The sequence below is a fragment of the Sardina pilchardus genome, chromosome 19 (genome assembly GCF_963854185.1).
Source record: "Sardina pilchardus chromosome 19, fSarPil1.1, whole genome shotgun sequence".
Lineage (NCBI taxonomy): Eukaryota > Metazoa > Chordata > Actinopteri > Clupeiformes > Clupeidae > Sardina > Sardina pilchardus.
The window spans coordinates 14,161,062-14,180,541 of NC_085012.1; the positions used below are offsets into that span (position 1 = coordinate 14,161,062).

The 19,480-nt window shown below is 47.6% G+C and overlaps 2 protein-coding genes across 2 annotated transcripts in view; both read right to left on the reverse strand.

Annotated features, from left to right (window-relative positions):
• Positions 1-628: 628 nt before the first annotated feature.
• LOC134066566 (V-set and immunoglobulin domain-containing protein 2-like) lies at positions 629-5,011 on the reverse strand. The gene is made up of 6 exons (XM_062521931.1): positions 4,960-5,011; positions 4,048-4,208; positions 2,955-3,159; positions 2,405-2,557; positions 1,070-1,189; positions 629-768 (listed from the first exon to the last, which is right to left on the reverse strand). The coding sequence occupies exons 1-6, from the start codon at positions 5,009-5,011 to the stop codon at positions 629-631; spliced, it is 831 nt and encodes a 276-aa protein (XP_062377915.1).
• A 1,414-nt stretch (positions 5,012-6,425) lies between these two features.
• The window catches only part of esamb (endothelial cell adhesion molecule b), a 48,840-nt gene continuing 35,785 nt past the window's right edge, over positions 6,426-19,480 (reverse strand). Inside the window, exons 2-7 of the mRNA XM_062521302.1 lie at positions 16,984-17,129; positions 14,995-15,193; positions 14,580-14,735; positions 9,073-9,195; positions 8,491-8,620; positions 6,426-8,088 (exon numbers count right to left, since the gene is read on the reverse strand). Of these exons, the coding sequence (XP_062377286.1) occupies positions 7,011-8,088; positions 8,491-8,620; positions 9,073-9,195; positions 14,580-14,735; positions 14,995-15,193; positions 16,984-17,129 (1,832 nt within the window). The 3' untranslated portion in view covers positions 6,426-7,010. The remainder of the gene's footprint in view (positions 8,089-8,490; positions 8,621-9,072; positions 9,196-14,579; positions 14,736-14,994; positions 15,194-16,983; positions 17,130-19,480) is intronic.

Genomic DNA, 19,480 nt, shown 5'->3' on the forward strand with positions numbered 1-19,480 from the left:
AATCCTCTGTCAGCCCCCCTGAATCGCCTTTTAGAGGAACTAAATAGTCCAAAAGCCTAAAGAGTTAATCCTGTAGGTTAAGTGCTGCTGTGCGGAGGCTTTTAAGATCCATCCATAGGATATTTTGCTGTTTCAGACGTGCCCTGCTTTGATGCAGCCGATGCATCCTGTTAGATGCTGCATTCCAGGCAACTCAGCAACTTTATAGATTTACCACCACAGAAGAATGTGAATTTTAGTGACTACAATATTGATGCCAAGAGGCATAGATATGAGGATGGTATCCAGTTATTCCAAAACTGACTAAAAGTATCATGATCCTACTCAATCAACAATGTCACAAAGTGCAATATCAAGCATTCCAGGTGTGCAGTGCCAATGTCAGAGAATTCATTCTCCATATTAAGTTAGTCAATCACCAGACTGAGTTTGAAGCTGTTATTTTAAGGTAAAAGAGCTGTGTTGTGATGATTTAAAGTCGGGTAGATGAGTTTAGAAGTGACTTTGACTTCTAGCAGGAGGTCGGAAATCTCTACTTCTATTCTGAGAATCTTCTGGAATGCTACTGGGAAATTTCACGTTGTAAATGTCCGACCCCTCAAGCTGTGTGGGATGCAGCGGAAGTGTCTCACCTCTGTCCGTTCTGCAGCTTGTTGGAGGCCCGCCTCTTCCTCCTCCACAGGAAGCAGGCCACCAGAGCCCCCAGCAGCAGGAGGACGAGAAACACGCCCATCACGGCTCCACCAATCACACCCGCCGTGCCCACGTCTGGAAGACAAGAGCTAATAAGGACTCCAGATCTCAGGGCTTCAAGATCACACTGATGGACCAAACATGAGGTGTGTCCTGTGGTGTGTGTGTGTGTGTGTGTGTGTGTGTGTGTGTGTGTATAGTGTGTGTTCTGTGGCGTGTGTGTGTGTCTGATCTTTGCCATTGTGTATGTGTGTGTGTTCTGTCGCAGTGTGTGTTCTGTGGTGGTGTGTGTGTGTGTGTGTGTGTGTGTATGTATGTATGTATGTATGATCTTTGCCATTGTGTTGTGTGTGTGTCTGGGGATTGTGTTACTCACAGGACACGGAGATGGTCAGGCCGCAGACGGTGCTGCCGTACTCATTGGAGGCCGTGCAGGTGTAGGTGCCCCCCAGGGACGTGGAGAGGTTACGCAGGACCAGGGAGCCGCTGATCTGGTCTGGGAAACACACACACACACACACACACACACGCACACACACACACACACACACACACACACACACACACACACGTTTCAACCAACAATGACTATACAGCCTTGACGATCAACACCAAACACATTCACACACACAACCATAACAACCAACAACAGAAGAATCCCTTATGCAGGCTTGACTATCAACACCAACCATCTCTCACATATCTTTCACAGCTAGCTGCGCTAAAAACAATCACTCTCACAGACTCTAAACTGGCCAACGCAACTTGCATTCTAAATTCTAAACCACAGCAGACAGAAATGCTCCTGATCAACAGTAGAGTCTCAGGCCCTGTGGTCTGTGAGGTGACTGTTGAGGACGTGAGCAAACACTGGCCCTTTTGATTGGACTAATCTGCCTCTGAGAGGAATGTCGGGCTCGTTCACTCACTCACTGACTGGCAAACATACACGCCAGAGATAAGGTATGATTGCTGGCTCTATATTAAGCTCTCTTATTTACCGATCCTAAGAGGCTTCAATGTAGTAGATGAGATATTGCCTCATGCACTAAAGCAGCACTCAGAACCTACAGTATGTGTTCTCTAACCGTTCCCTGTGTACTCTAACCGATCCGTGTGTTCTCTAGGTGTTCTGTATGTTCTCTAACTGCTCTGTGGGTTCTCTAACCGGGATTGTGTGTTCTCTAGCCCCTCTGTGAGTTCTCTCACCAGGATTGTGTGTTCTCTAGCCCCTCTGTGAGTTCTCTCACCAGGATTGTGTGTTCTCTAACTGCTCTGTGGGTTATCTAACCGGGATTGTGTGTTCTCTAACTGCTCTGTGGGTTCTCTAACCAGGATTGTGTGTTCTCTAGCCCCTCTGTGAGTTCTCTCACCAGGATTGTGTGTTCTCTAGCCCCTCTGTGAGTTCTCTCACCAGGATTGTGTGTTCTCTAACTGCTCTGTGGGTTATCTAACCGGGATTGTGTGTTCTCTAACTGCTCTGTGGGTTCTCTAACCAGGATTGTGTGTTCTCTAGCCCCTCTGTGTGTTCTCTCACCAGGATTGTGTGTTCTCTAACCAGGATTGTGTGTTCTCTAGCCCCTCTGTGTGTTCTCTCACCAGGATTGTGTGTTCTCTAACTGTTTTGTGTGTTCTCTAACCAGGATTGTGGGTTCTCTAGCCCCTCTGTGTGTTCTTTAATCGGCCCATATCTTCTCTAACCAGTCTGTACCTGAGACGGCGTTCGGCGGTAGGACCTGGTGGTTGGTTCGTCTCCAGACGTAGACGGGCCGGGGGTTCCCCGTGGCACTCTGGCACTGCAGGGTGACATCATTGCCCACGTAGGTCTTGCCTGTCAGCTGGCACACTGGCCAAGAGGGCGGCGCTATAGGACAGAGGGGCAAGAAAAGAAGCCTGTAAAGAGCACCAAGTGTCTCAGACTGAAGGAGGTGGAGCGCTCCTCTATGCATAATCGTGCACGTCGAAGACGTCATTGACATGCGCCACGACTGTTGGGGAAGCACAAGAAACCCCCCCCACCCCCCCCCACCCCTATGAGACATACGCACGCTTGCATACATGCACACACACACACACACACACACACACACACACACACACACACACACACACACAAACACACACCACGGCCAGCTCTCTACTCTAGCATCCACTGAGGACAGTGAGGTGGTTGATGATGCCCCAGCTGATGTCAGACTAAGACACACACACACACACACACACACACACATGGCGGCCCTGCTCTCTGCTCCAGAACCTACTGAGCACAGTGAGGTTGATGAGGCCCCGGCCGCTGTTGGTCCAGTCGCTGGGCGTCTTCACGTCGCAGATGTAGATGCCCGCGTCAGACAGCCGAACGCTCTGGATCCTGAGCGAGGCCACGCCATTGGACGGGGGGTACTGGACCAGGGACATCCTGCTGTCCCACAGCTGCTGCTTGTACAGCTGACCATCGTAGTACACCACCTGCAGAGAGGAGAGATGTGACATTCAACATGCACCTCATATGTCCACAATGAAGGACATTAGTCTCTGGCTTCTACCCATGCTGTCCATACTGAGAACTACATTGCTTGTAGAAATGTACACATGTCTAGACAATTCAACAGGTGCCGGATACTAGCCAATACGAAAGAAAAAGAAAAGATATCAGCACTCTTACATGCTTCCAGTTTAATAGTACAACGTTTAGACCACTCAGGTCTTCGCCAGGTCTTTCAACAACTCAGGCGAACAGGTACATATGAAGTGAGGTTGAAATAATGTATTTAGTCAAGTCAAGTCAAGTCAAGTTAGTTGCAAACCGTGCACACATCCAAATAAAGGTGCAGGAGCCAAAAAGTTAAGATCCAAAAAAAAGAGTAAAAGGTCCGCACACTTGCTCTCACTTAGTTTACTTTATTAAAGACGTTACGTTTCGAGCCGCGTGGCTCTTCTTCAGACTTCAACAGACTTTTTTTTTGGTTGAAATAATGTACCATTAAACTGGGAGCATGTAAGACAGTCTGTGGATATATTTTCTTTTTCTTTCATACAGAAAACCTCCCACATAACTAAAGACATAAAGGATAGGGTAAGGACAGAAAAAAATGCACATCTAGGAACATTATCGTAAAAGAAAAAAAAAACACTTACAGTATGTTAAATCTAAAAAAACATCCTCGGCATCATTGTTTTTTCTCCGTGTTGTATATTTTAGTTATTTTGTCTCATTCAGAGTATTTATCTGGAGAACTGCACATGATGTTTACTCTAAATAAGGTATTACCTTAGTGACTCCTGACTATAACTGCCCCCTCTTTCCACACACCCCACCACCTACACACACACACACACACACTCCTGTCTGCTTACGTCTTTAGCCTCAATGGCAGGGACTCCTGGGGGTGCGTAGCGCCACTCTAAGGTGAATTTGGGATCTCCTTGGGTGAGGTATGTGCAGGAGAGCTCGGCCGCCTCTCCCTCCTTCACGTACACTGGGCTTTTCACCACAGGTCCCGCCGACCGGCACACGCCTGCACAATAACACAGCATGTAAACAACACACCACACAGGTGTAAACGACCCAAATAAACAACACATGATGACACAAATGTAAACAACTCAATAGGTGTGAACAACCCAAATAAAAAACACACAGCAGCGGTGTAAACAACCCAGCGGTGGTGTTACAGGCACAAGAAATATATGACAGAAAACCATACAGATGCAAATACACACTTGCACAAAATCAGTCACATATAAGTGACATACTGTAATATACAGTTGTACACACCTGCAAACAAATGGTAAATTGACTACATTCACATTCATCACAGTAGTGTTTTTCGACTCATTAGAGCCCTCAAAACACTAGTTCATGCCTCACATTCACCCATTCACACACACACACACACACTCATATGCCCCAACGAAGGAGGCGGAAGCAACACAACAGATACGCATTAAAGTGCAGCGCAGTTTCAAACACAAACACAAACACATGACCAAAATATAGACAAAATCACATAAATGACCAGGGAGGGTAATTCCAAGTATATGGCTTAGTGACACACCTGGATAAATTGTTAGTGGTAAACCTCCTTATAGAAGAGCTGTATGCCTTAATTCACCTAACAAAACAATGTAATCGGGCTCCTGTTGTAGGAGGTTTACCACTTACTCTGAGTTAACTTAGTCTGGTTTGGCGCTAAACCACATACTTGGAATAACCAGGGTGGATTTGCATTGATCATCATCAATTGAAATAAAATAAAATCAACTCACCTAAACACGAGCTGTAGATCCAGAGAACAAGTACAGCCCTGCTCAGTGCCATGTTGTGTCTGTGTGTGTGTGTGTGTGTGTGCGTCACCCCAAACAGACGGCAGATAAGGCCGTCTGCATTGCTGACTGGCTTTGGAGAACAATAAACACACCAGTAGCTTAATCTCACCAGGTAAAGCGCAGTAAGGAGTGGCCCGACCCAGAGTAAACACGGAACAGAGAACCTCCTAGAACCATCCCGAACCTGAGTTCTACATGCTGTGGTCTCAAGTGGCTGGACCCAGAATAAACATGGAACAGAGAACCACCTAGAACATGTTCTATCGGCCTGTAATGCTGTGGTCTCGAGCGGCAGGACCCAGAGTAAACACTTAATAGAGAACCACCTAGAACCTGTGTTCTACAGCACCTCTGATGCTGTGGTCTAGATTACAAAGACCACATGCCATTTAATGTAGTAAAATACGTCTGAATGATGATTTAATCAGCATCTTTCACATAACGTGTCAGTGACAATGTTCCATTCCCCATTTCCTAAATATTTAAATCAAATGTATGAATGGATAGCCACAGTGTTTACTGATGTTCACTGTTACGCATCCCCCTGTACTTGGTGGTCTATTTTTGCATTAAAAAACCCTAAACTCAAGCCCTTTGGCTGTTTCTGTGTCATTTATGTTGCGGGCTGAGGTTCGGTCCGTAACATTCACCAACAGCCAGCCCTTCAGTAGGACTGGGCTTGTTTACTCTAAGCATTCATTATACTCCCACTGTATAGAACTCCCAGAAGACACCTGTCTCTCAGTTCTAAACTTCTGGACGCCACAACCATCTGCCACAAGATGCTCGTACGCCTACACGCATGCAGAGGACTGGTCAGTTTGTTCTTTTGACCCATGAACTTTTGACACTTTTGACAGCATTCTAGGAGGCACTGCACACACGAGAGTCGGTTGCCATGGTAGACAGAAGCTCTCGAGGCTGGGCACTAGTTGTTTTTATGATCCTTTGCCATGACAACTCTCAGTCAAAGAGCATTTGAGTGCAGAGGTCTTGGGGTGTCAAGCATACAGTGTTAGTTATAGATCAGTGGGAACGCCCCTCGAGGATCTAGCATCGAGGATCGAGGAGAGATGTTGAGAGGCACCCATGGTGTTCCAGGCTAGATTTCCCTGAAAGAAGATGTAGGTGGGCAGGACCAGGCTACCCTCAGTTGTTGCAAAAACAAGGATATTTCCAAGAATACACACAGGAGTCTGTGATTTACCTACACTGTTTGCTGTTTACATTGCCTTTATACACACACACATGCACGCACGGATGCATACACGCATGTACACACACACACACACACACACACATACAGTCACACTCCCACACACACACACACATACTGTACAGTCACACTCCTCTCTGCCTGATTGTGGGGCTCCATACTGGCAGAAAAACAGATTCAGGGCCTGAACTCAGTCCATGAGATTTTAATGGAACCAAACAGCACTTACAGCAGTAACATTCTTCATAGTGCACTGATCAACGTAACACACTCTTCTCACGGTAACACTCTTCAACGCCGAACCAAATCGATCCACACACAACACACAACACTGCCGCGCAAAAACAAACAGAAGAGAAATCAAACAGTACTGTCCACTCTGTAGAAAGATGCTGCAACAGAGGTCGGAGAGATACAGTGTACAGACACAGTAGCTATCATGTTTAATTCATTTGAGATAAAAAAAAAAAAAGAGTAACTCAAAGCACAGAAGGTCTTTACAATTCTCCCTTGACCTCAGCATTGTCCAGTGAGGCGTGTGGTCAAACACCAGGGTCCATTCAGCTCATCTCTTCTTCATCATATTACTCTTTCCCTCCTCTCCTCTCTTCCTCTCTTCCTCTCCTCTCCTCCAGGCAGTCGCTGGCTGAGGGGTCAAGGTCAGCACAGCACGTCCCACCGCACTTAGATCCGGCCCAGTTCAGTCCAGGCCCGGGTTCCACTGTCCCCTGGTTCCAATGTCCTGACAGCCCCGGTCCTGTCCAGTGGACTCCTGCTACACCAGAGAACCCGCCTGGCTCTGGGAGGGAACCATAACAGGGACCGCCCCGACTCGAGACAGCGTTGCTATGGTGATGCCCGGCGGGAGGGTTTGCGATTGCGGATGTGTCGTCGTCTGAGGAGCGGCCTGCGGCTCGGCCCCATCAGTTCTGTGAAGGGGGTCTGGGGTGGGGCTGGACACACTCTTTGGACGAGGGCTGGATGCATGGACCGGGCCGTTAGCACTGACTGGACGAGAGCTGGATGCACTGACTGGACGAGAGCTGGATGCATGGACCGGGCCATTAGCAGTGATTGGTCGGGGGCTAGATGCGTGGACGGGACCATTAGCAGTGATTGGTTGGGGGCTGGTTGTATAGATTTGACTGTTCACACTGATTGGTCGGGGGCTGGGGGTGTGGACGGGACCGTTAGCAGTGATTTGTCGGGGGCTGGTTGTGTAGACAGGACCGTTTGCTGTGATTGGTCGAGGGCTGGATGTGTGGACGGGACCGTTAGCTGTGATTGGTCGAGGGCTGGAAGCATGGACGGGACCGTTAGCAGTGATTGGTCGAGGGCTGGATGTGTGGACGGGACCGTTAGCTATGATTGGATGACCGGTTAGGGGAAGGTCAGCCACGCTAGTGCGCCGCATTTGATTGGCCGGGCCATTGGCAGTGATGTGGCGCGAGCTGCTAGCACTGACGGGGCGGGGTGTGTGTGAGAGAGTGTGTGCGTGCGTGTGCGTGCCCCGCGAGGGGTGGGCGTGCCCCAGGGGCGGAGAGCCGTGGGAGGGCAGGGGCGAGCCGCTGACGTTGTACCCGGGCAGGCCGTGCAGCGGGTTGGGCTGGCCTGGGCGCAGGCGGTAGCCGGCCAGCACGGCGGGGTCAGAGATCATCTCCCGGGGCGGCGCGTAGCTGTAGTGGTTGCCGGGGGGCTGCTGGAGGTGGTGGTTGTGGTGGTGCAGCTGGTCCATGGACTCGTGCGGCGGAGGACTCGTGGCGATGGACGACAGCGTGCCGTTTTTGGAGATGATGTCCGAGCCCGTGCCACTCTTGGCCCAGGACACCCGCTTAGGAGCCTGAGCATCCTCTCTGCAGGAGTGAGAGAGGGGACTTATTTAAACAACAACTATTAGCATTAATCATGCTTCATTATAATACAATATAACGTTACATATATATACAGTATATACACACACATTAAAAAAAAAAAAAAAAAAAAAAAAGCTAAGCAATTCCATTCGAGTCTGATTCACTTTCAGAGGCTGTACTAAGCTGAGCTATATATATATACAGTATATATTAAAAAAAAGAACAAAAAGCTAAACAATTACATTCGAGCCTGATTCACTTCAGAGGCTGCGCTAAGCTCAGCTCTACATCTAGGATAAAGACCATTGTATCACAATATTATATAAAATATGCATAACAACAATTCCACTTCTTATTCTTTATTATTATTGTTATCTTAGGCTGCAATGTTGGTGGCCTCACTTGATCTCATTGGCTATCTCCTCCTCGGTGTCCCGCCTCCTTCGAAGGATGAAGACGAGGAAGAGGACAATGGCTACCAGCCCGACCACTGAGCCCACAGCTGCACCCGCAATCACACCGGCACTGGTGGCTACAGAGACAACACAGGGTCAGAGCATACACACACACACACACACACACACACACACACACACACACACACACACACACAGTACACACAGTACACATGTACACACACACACACACACACACACACACACACACACAGTACACATGTACACACACACACATACACACACACACACACACACCTGTTTCTGCTATCACCCCAGTGACAGACAGACGGACACACTCACACACACAGACACAAATACACACACACACACACACACACACACACACACTCACACACACACACACACACACATTCACACACACATACACTGACAGACAGATACACACACACATATTCACAGACACATACACAAACACACACACACACACACACACACACACACACACACACACACACACACACACACACACACACACACACAGCAAGGCTGAGCAGATGCTACTCACGGGCAGACACTTCCAGGTTGATGAAGCAGCTCTCTGCTCCAGCAGTGTTGCTGGCGCGGCACACGTATTTCCCAGACATGCTCTTGGTGAGGTTATTCAACCGCAGGGTGCCCTGCCGCTCATCTGAAAACACACACAGCTCAGAGTGGGCACACTAAACCATACACACACACGCACGCACACACACACACACACCCACACATGTATATGCATACTCACTCACACGCAGGTACACACACAACCACGCACCCACGCACACATACACACACACATGTACCCACACACACACATACACACACACACACACATCAGCACCAGGTTTTTTGAGAGTATGTATGGTGCCTGGTCAAGAGGTGGAATAGAGCCAAAAGCACAGGCGCTTACAGAAGCTACACCACCGAGACTTCACACAAATCCCCCCAATGCTGTACATGGGAGAATTATACAGGGAGAGGATTTCTTCACGGATGTTCCAAAAGAAACACATACAGCAAGAAAACATGCACTTTCCACTGGGTGAGCGTGATTATATAGAACGGCCTTATGATAAGAAGTATGTCTGGCCCAATAAACAGAATATATGACGTATTAAATAAAAATAAAAATTGATGAAACGGATGAAATGGATGAAACAAAGGCGACGTTGACGAAAGAGAGGAAATGGACCAATCCTGCTTTGCTCCTGTCTCTTCTCTTCTCTGTTTGTTTTTATTTATTTATTTATTTATTTATTGTTGCTGTTGTGATTGAAATGCTGGCAAGCGTCTGAGTTGGATATTTCTCATTCTGCGCCATCTGCTGCCCTGGTCAGAGGCCTCGCCCTCTGGGACTCTCTTTCTCTCTCTCCCACACACACACACACACACACACACACTATCTCTCATACACTTGAGCGTGCGCACACACACACACATTCAAATATATATGCATGCACTCACTCACCCCCACACATGCACTCACATACACAAACTTATGCACTCAAACACACATACACACACACACACACACACACACACACACACACACACACACACACACACACACGCCGTGCTATTGATGATACAAGTGAGGCCAATCATAATTAATGCTAGGCTGTGCCTAATAGCGCACACCTTTCCCGCTTTAGAGTGCCATACGTTTTGTGCTTTTAACGTTTAGCTACATTAGACAAATGTCTCCTTACGTCAATCATACTGAGCTCAGACCAAAGCTGGCGAAGAAGATTAATGTCCCGACCTGAGGCAAGGTGAAAAGGTGACCGCAGACAACGACATTGGAGTGGAATTCTGCGGTCACAACATTGTTTGGTGCATAGCATAAACATCAATATAGCTTTCAACAGACATGGGACACATTCACAAAGACCAAAAAAAAAAAAAAAAAACATAAAAAAAAATACTCCAGGCTTTTCAAAAGTACTTAACGACACGGGTCGTGGATTAAATCTAAACTAGGTTAAAAAACAAAATTATAGCATCTGAGAGAAATAAGCTCTGAAAGAGAAAGTTTCCATTTAATTCTGGGGTGAGGATTTAGCAGATTAAGATAGAGTAGTTGTGTATGCAGATGTGCTGTTGAAACATGAAACATAAACGCCAGATATGACACAGTGGGGAGGGGCTTGGGCGGGGGGCGGGGGGGTTGATGGGGAAATAACTACCCCAGAAGGAGGCTAATTCTAGGGTCATCCGGCCTTGACTTGGCCAGCTTTAGCTTTTATGGAACAAAGGCTAATAACAGCACTCGACTACACCACCCGCTACAAGCATTGACATTCACATGGACATCTAAGGGAGTGTTGACTGGTGAGGCCACTACTGCAATGTGTATCCCAGTACAGTCTCTGGTTGAGCCAGACCAAAGCAAAATAGAAATGTGAAATCCCCTCTCAGAGATCTAGATCTAGATATGGAGAGCAAACAGAGGAGCAGTACACCTGCACTCATTAGCATCCCCTACTGGTTGAATTGAACCTTTTATTTGAGTTTATAACACTGGTTATTAGAGAACTATTCCCAGTGTTGAAGGAGGCTGTTTAGTTAGGATGCAGATTGTGAGAATGTCCATCAGAACAACAAAAGATTCTAAAATTACTCGTCGTCCAATGGACCCAAATATTCTTTTTAGAACATTCCCTCTGCAGCATTCTAATCGTGCCGCTGTGACCAAACCTACTGAAGGGGTGTGTGTGTGTGTGTGGTTGTATTTGTGTGTGTGTGTGTGTGTGTGTGTGTGTGTTTCTGCTCTTCCCTGCAGTGAGGCTCAAGAGGGCTGGGCTGGGCTGGGCTGAGAGGTATAGCTGTGGTTCAGGGGGCACTGGGGATTTGCCCCAGAGGGCGGAGGTGGGGAGGGCGGGGGTGAATCCCTTACCCAGGTACCCCAGCACCAGCAGGGGCTGCGGGCAGGACCTCCAGGCTGGGGGTGTGACGGAGCGATGGGGCGGAGCACAGAGCAGCAGATAAGGAGGACAGGTGAGCAGAGGGAACAAGTCAGGATACACTCCATCACACACGCACACACACACACACTCTCACTCACTCACTTACTCACACACTCACTAACTCAAGACAAACCCCATGTGCAAGAGAAACCAGAACCTACACACAGATGTCAGCACAAACCTGGCAACACACCAACACACAGAGACACACAAAACTATATCATGATAATAACACAGTCATACACACATATGATCTGTGCTCCTAAATTAAAGGTCCAGCATCTTCCAGAACGCTACATCTAATGTACACTGTGAGACTCCAATATCAGCCTGTTGGGCTAGCGTGCAATAGCCTGAAAAGCCGTGTGTTCTATTCCGTTGTTCTATTCTGTTGTGTTCTATTCTCTTGTGCCCCTGCTGAGCAAGGCGCGTTTAGTCCGCCAAGCCGCCGGCCTCTGAGTTAGAAAGTTTCGCAGGAGTATCAGTATCGATATTTGTATTGAAATGCTTAATGGCACTATATAGACACACGCCAGGCACCAGATTGAAGAAGGTAGCGATGGAGTTTATGAGCGAGGAGTATTGTAAAATATCTACGCTGAAGCTGTAGGGGGAGCTCTGTAGCTCTGAGAAAACAGCAAGCAAGAAGGTAGAAAACAGCAAAGAAATTGCCCAAACTGCATAAGGCCCCATATAACCCCAAGTTGCTCCAGGGACAATGCAATCCCTTGCAATATGGTTGACATACACTATATTGCCAAACGTATCGGGTCACTTACCTTAAGTGACATCCCATTCTTAATCCATAGAGTTTAACATGACATTGGTCCACCCTTTGAAGCTATCACAGCTTCAACTCTTCTGGGAAGGCTTTCCATAAGGTTTAGGAGTGTGTTTATGAGATTATTTAAGCATTACAGAGGCATGTTTGTCAGGTCACACACTAATGTTGAACAAGAAGACTGGCTCTCAGTCTCCGCTCCCATTAATCCCAGAAGAGTTCTATTGGGTTCAGGTCAGGACTCTGTGTAACCCAGTCAAGTTCATCCACACCAAACTCTGTCATCCATGTCTTTGTGGACCTTGCTTTGTGCACTGGTGCACAGTCTTGTTGGAACAGGGGGTGACCATCCCCAAACTGTTCCCACAAAGTTGGGAGCATGGAATTGTCCAAAATCTGTTGGTTAATGCTGAAGAGTTCCTTTCACTGGAACTAAGGGGTCAAGCAAGCCCAGCTTGGGGATAGACAACATGACTGTTATAGCTGCAAAGAGTGGACCAACATGATATTAAACCCTATGGAATATGAATGGGATGTCACTTAAGTTCATATGCGAGTCAAGACTCAATACTTCTGGCAATATAACAGTGTATGTGCATCTCCTTGGATAACAGTGTCTGCTAAATGAATAAAGGTAAATGTAATGTACGTCTCTGAGAAGCAGTTTCTATCTGAGAAACATGGAAGACTTTTCCTCATGAGTTTATATCTGAGAAACATGGAAGACTGTTCCTCAGGAGTTTAGAATTGAGAAAAATGGAAGATTTTCCGTAGGAGTTTATATCTGAGAAACATGGAAGATTTTCCGTAGGAGTTTATATCTGAGAAACATGGAAGATTTTCCATAGGAGTTTATATCTGAGAAACATGGAAGATTGTTTCTCAGGAGTTCATAATTGAGAAACATGGAACATTTGTCCTTAGGCGTTTATATCTGAGAAACATGGCAGACTGTTCCTCAGGAGTTTATATCTGTGTTTGAACTCAAATTGGAGGGAGTTTTCCAAGCTCGGGACGCGTGTCTGGCATGGAGCTTGGCAAAGGGTTTATGCCAGCCAATCAACTTTGAGCCTGCTACCGTTTGGGGCACAGCTGGCACCACGGTGGCCTCTGACACGCCAGCTGATCAGTCAAACCACACACACACACACACACACACACACACACACACACACACACACACACACACGACTGAGGAGCCACTGGACATCACAATCACACACGCACAGCTACAGCCACACACACACACACACACACACACTGCTGTCTGAAGAGAAAGATTTATGCGTCTTTATTAAGCATCTGTGAGACAGATGAGAACAGGGCGGGGGGCAGGGGTGTATGGGTTGGGGGTGGGGGGGGGCAAATAGAGAGGGAAAGAGGGGGCCAAATAAGAGAGGGGTAAAGAGGCACAAGAATCACATCTGTCTCCTCAGTATCTTCCAGCTGTCTTTCATTCCAGCACTATATCCCTTCTCTGTGTCTGTGTCTATCGCTCCTCTCTCTCTCCCTTTCTCTCTCTGTCTGTCCGTCACTCCACTTCTCTCTCTATCCTCTCTATCTCTGTCTGTTTCTCAACTCCTCTCTCTTCATCTCTTTCTCTACTCCTCTCTTTCCTCTCTTTCTCTCACTCCTCTTCCTTTCTCTCCCAGTCCATCCGTCATTCCATCTCCCAATTGACCCAATCGCAGATAACCCCGGGTGTGTGTGTGTGTCCCTATCTGTCCTCTAATGATCCAGAGGACTGGAGTCCAGAAGACTTGCTCTCTCACTCTCTCTCCTACACTTCTGGTCTGAGCAACTTTTCACTGACCTGCTTGGCTCAACACTCACCACCACCACATACACAGCAAGAGCAGTGTCCAAGGTTAACTAAGGTCAACACCGCCGCTGCCTACTTCAGTTGCACGCTACAGCTGAGAATTATTACAGTATGTCTATATTATTTTATGTTAGTTTTTGTTTAAATTCAGTTTAGTTTTTGTGATGGAGTGATGGAGGGAATAGATAAATGAGTAGATTGTGAATGAATGAACAGACAGAGAGAGTGAGAGAGAGGCAAGAGAGAGTGAGAGAGAGGCAGTGATTGAGTGAGTGAGAGAGAGAGAGAAAAAGAGAGAAAGGGATACAGAGAGGGTGGAAATGGATGAGGGGTGGAGAACATGGAGAATCAACAAGAGCAGGAGAAAAAATGAGAAATAAATGAGAAACACTTCTGAGACACGAGTGAGACAGAAGACAGAAATGAGACGTGACGCACGAGAAGAGAGCCGACTGGACACTCACTCTGCATGGGGGAGAAGTAGACCTCGGACACCGGGGCCACTCTCGTCCACTTGTACTGGGGCGTCGGCTTCCCCGAGCTCGACTTGCAGCTCAGCGTCACGTTCCCCTTCAGCAACGGCCGACCGGCCATGGAGCACACCGGAGGAGATGGGGGCACTGGGGTAAAACACAACACACACACACACACACACACACACACACGTCATTCATGTAGTATATTATATGCTGTACTGTGTGGATATACAGCAGATGTGTGTGTGTGTGTGTGTGCGCGGTTGCATTATGTGCTTTTATACGCGTGTGTGTGTGTGTGTGATTGCAATATGTGCTTTTATGTGTGTGTGTGTGTGTGTGTGTGTGTGTGTGTGCGTGTGTGTGTGTGTGTGTGCGCACGCACGCACGCGTGCCCCCTTACCCTTGACGTTGAGCCGGAGCTCCCCTGAGAGGCCGGGTGCCCCTGGGATGATGACGTTGCAGAGGTAGCGGCCGGTGTCCGACTCCTGCGTGTTGTTGATGTAGATGGACAGGTTGGTGGAGGGCATGGGCATGGCGAAGCCCACGCGCTTACGGAACTCGTGGCTGATGCCAATCTCCCCCGACGTGTACGTGATTATCTGCACGGGACAGCCACAGAGAACAGGGAACCGTCAGTCAGAGGACTCCACACACACACACACACACACACACACACACACACACACACACACACACACAGGTAAAAGGAAAGCCTGATTCACAAACAGCATGCCCATCAATGAATGAGAACACACACACACACACACACACACACACATACACCCAGTGTAACTCCTAACAGAACTAGCATGCGTCGGAGAGCCTGGGTAACTCCTAACAGAGGTTGCATGCATTTCAAAGCCTGAACTCCCATTCGTTTGAGAGCCATATTATCAGATTATGACTTAAGACGAGACTATAGACCCCATGGGATACTGTCCCCTTACACACATGATAGGGAGTTCTCATGGATTGAAAAGGCCTATACAGTACATACAGTACATAAGGTCTGTCCCAGATTAGACACACACACACACACACACACACACTCAAATGGAACGTAAGGCCAGATGGCATCATCATGAATGAAACATAGGTACAGTATGTTCACGGCATCAAATCTTGCGAACATGTCTGAGGCGAAAGCCATCACGGATTGCCCTGGAGAGAGGGAGCGAGGCGAGGCGGTGTGATACGATGAGCGCACCGCGGCGTAGATTAAGTGTATGAAGGAGCCCGAGCCCGAGCCTCCTCCCATTGTAAAGATAATCCCGATCTGCGTGTGCAGATGGGGAAGGGTGGAAATTTCGCCTGATTTGTCTATTTGTCTGAGATAAGCTCGGAGGCAGAGGCAAGTGAAACTCCAAAGCTTCTCATAATCACCGCATCAGATTAGTGCTCTGAAATGGAGACGAGACACACACACACACACACACACACACACACACACACACACCACACACATTGCCGCCGGCAAAGAGAAGCCTTGCATCAGCACCGCCATTAACACACAAACCTTTTATGGAGTATTTACAAACATCACACATAACAGTTGTTCTATTTACTAACACCACGCACATACAGTACATACACACACCAGTTGTTGAGGGCTTAATGCGTTTCCGCTGCTTTTTATGGGTCTATGGATTAAACAGTTGGGTGCATTAATAATGCCCACCTCGCTGACCGCTGGCATTATCGTCACACAGACGTATGTGTGTGAGTGTGTGTGTGTGTGTGTGAGTGGGTGTGTGACGTCTGGTGGCAGAGCCCGACATGACTGCACCTGAAGATTATCGACACGCATACAGACACACTCTGACCTACACACACACATCCTGTTATGTCAGCCCACGACATACATGTGTTCTGGAAAATCCAGTTCTGAGAAGACGGATGCTCGCTGGTTATGTGGTGCTGGACTTTATTAAACTCAGTGTGTGTGTGTGTGTGTCTCTGTGTGTGTGTGTGACCTGTGGGTATGTAATTAAAGTTGCTGCTGATTTTCACTCCTCTCTGGGGCACCAACCCCCAAGCCTCTCAGGGTTCCTCATTACAACACCAGTAAGAGCATTAACACACACACACACACACACACACACACACACACACACACACACACACACACACACCATAACCAACACCCCATTAGAAGCTTTAACATCACACACACACACACACACACACACACACACACCACTGTGAACTTCCCCCAGACACACACACACACACACAGTACAGAGAGTACAGTGGGGCACTGCATATCAGTGTCTGACATACAGAGATGGGTTCCCCTCTGCTGCAGACACACACACACACACACACACACACACACACACACACACACACACACACACGTAGAGTGGGGTGTTGCAGGGGAGTGTCTGACCTGCTTGGAGTCGTTGGCCATGAAGTTCCAGATGACGGCGTTGCGGTCGATGCTGGACGTGGGGCTGTACCAGGCCTGCAGCAGCACCATCTGCCCCCGCGTCACCTCCAGCTCCCGCCGAGGCATCTCCACCCGCTGGGAATCACCTGCACACACACACACACACACACTTATTTAAACATACACATCTCATCCACCTGCTGAGAATCACCTGCACACACACTATACACTTATTTAAACACACACATCTCATCCACCCGCTGAGAATCACCAAACACACACACACATACACACACTTGTTTAAACACACACACACACACATTAAGACACAAACACACATACACACACACTGAGAATCACCAGCCGTCTGCAAGAGTTATCAACAGCTTTTTGCTTGCTTTGCATGCAGACCATGTTTCAAACTTGAGTTCCCACACAAACATATTAAGTAGCATATGTCAGTTTAGTCAATTAACGTCAAAAAACATTTGACACCTTTTCAAAATACTATTCCCGTTGCGCATCAGCAATATTGTCAATGTTATGTTCGGTTGCTATTGTCAGTTGTTGTTCAGCAGTATTGTCATTTTAGGTTAGCACGTACACCTAGCACCTACAGGCTTAATGTATAGAACATTAACTGGACCGTGAGCTCAAAACTGATGTACACACGAAACTGTGACTTGCATACCATTACACCTTAGACGATGAGTTACTCACACATTCAAAGAGGCCACATAAAGATATGTGCAGATGCAATATTATGTGAATACACACAGACACTTGCAAACCTCATATCTACCATATTCATACCACAACTCAACAGCATTGTTCCTGCATCATGGCACTACTGCATCAAGACTTGGGGGGGGGGGGGGCAAGGGGGGCAGCCGTGGCCTTCTGGCTAGGGTTTCGAACTTGTAACCAGAGGGTCGCTGGTTCGATCACCGACCAGTTCACAGCTGAAGTGCAGCCACTGTTGGGCAGGCAGCTCACTGCTCTGGGTTAGTGTGTGCTTCACCTCACTGTGTATTCACTGCGTGCTGTGTGTACTCACTAATTCACAAATTGGGATAAATGCAGAGACCAAATTTCCCTCACATGATCAAAAAAGTATATATACTTATATTTACTTAAAAACGTATAAACTATATAGACTTTCATTCACAGAAACACAACACAATGTTTCTTAAATATGTACACATCACAACCCCACAAGTTATTCACAACACACACACATACAGACAGGTTAGTTCAGTTTACTACGGGCTATGAATGGTACAATATACCAACCATTTCTTTCAAAGCAGCCACGTAGCATTCAAGAATCTTTCACTTTTTTAGAGTGAGAGATGAATACATGGGCAATTATGCATTGAAACAAAGCTGGGTTGCTCATGCAAGCAGTAAAGCTACAACAGCTGTAACAACTAGATACACCATTCATGTGTGGAACCTGCATGGTTATCTGGTCCAGTGTTAAACGGAACCTGAGCTAACAGCATGGTTATCTGGTCCAGTGTTAAACGGAACCTGAGCTAACAGCATGGTTATCTGAGACCAGAGTTAAACGGAACCTGAGTTACTGTAAAAGCATTTAAACGGAACCTGAGCTAACAGCATGGTTATCTAGTCCAGAGTTAAACGGAACCTGGGCTAACAGCATGGCTATCTGAGTCCAGAGTTAAACGGAACCTGAGCTAACAGCATTTAAACGGAACCTGAGCTAACAGCATGGTTATCTGGTCCAGTGTTAAACAGAACCTGAGCTAACAGCATGGCTATCTGAGTCCAGTGTTAAACGGAACCTAAGCTAACAGGATGGCTATCTGGTCCAGTGTTAAACGGAACCTAAGCTAACAGCATGGTTATCTGGGCGCGTGTAAAGCGGGTCCCTCAGTAATCGGATGCCTGGAGCTTCCCTAATCCCACTCAACCCTGGCCGGCCCGGTGGATCTGGCAGCGCGGGCGTCCTGCTGCGTCTCCACGGGAGAGGACAGGGCAGAAGCATATGGATCTCGCCGGGAAATGGGATCACAGATGTAGCGACAAACGCCAATGCATTAATGCCACTGGATTAAATGGAGATAAATGAAATTAGTCAAATATCCAGGTTCTCATCACACCGCGCAGGCACGAAGATGCTTATGTAACACACACACACACACACATACGCACACACACAGACACACACACACACACGCACACACACACACACACACACACTCACACGGGGCCCCTGTGGCTAAGCTCTGACTCCCTACTGGGGATTATCTGGCCGGTCTGAATCTCAAAGACAAAACTCCAGCCTGGCACCTCTGCTCTCATCACCAACACTTCCTCCCTGATTACGCCTTCATCTCACACACACACACACACACTCACACACTGGCTGTGCCAAGAGGGGTTTTGCGGAATCGGTGCAAAGCCGGAGCTTTCCAGCCAAATCCCACAGAGGTGTCCAAACTCTTTCACTAGCCGGCAACATTGAAAAACG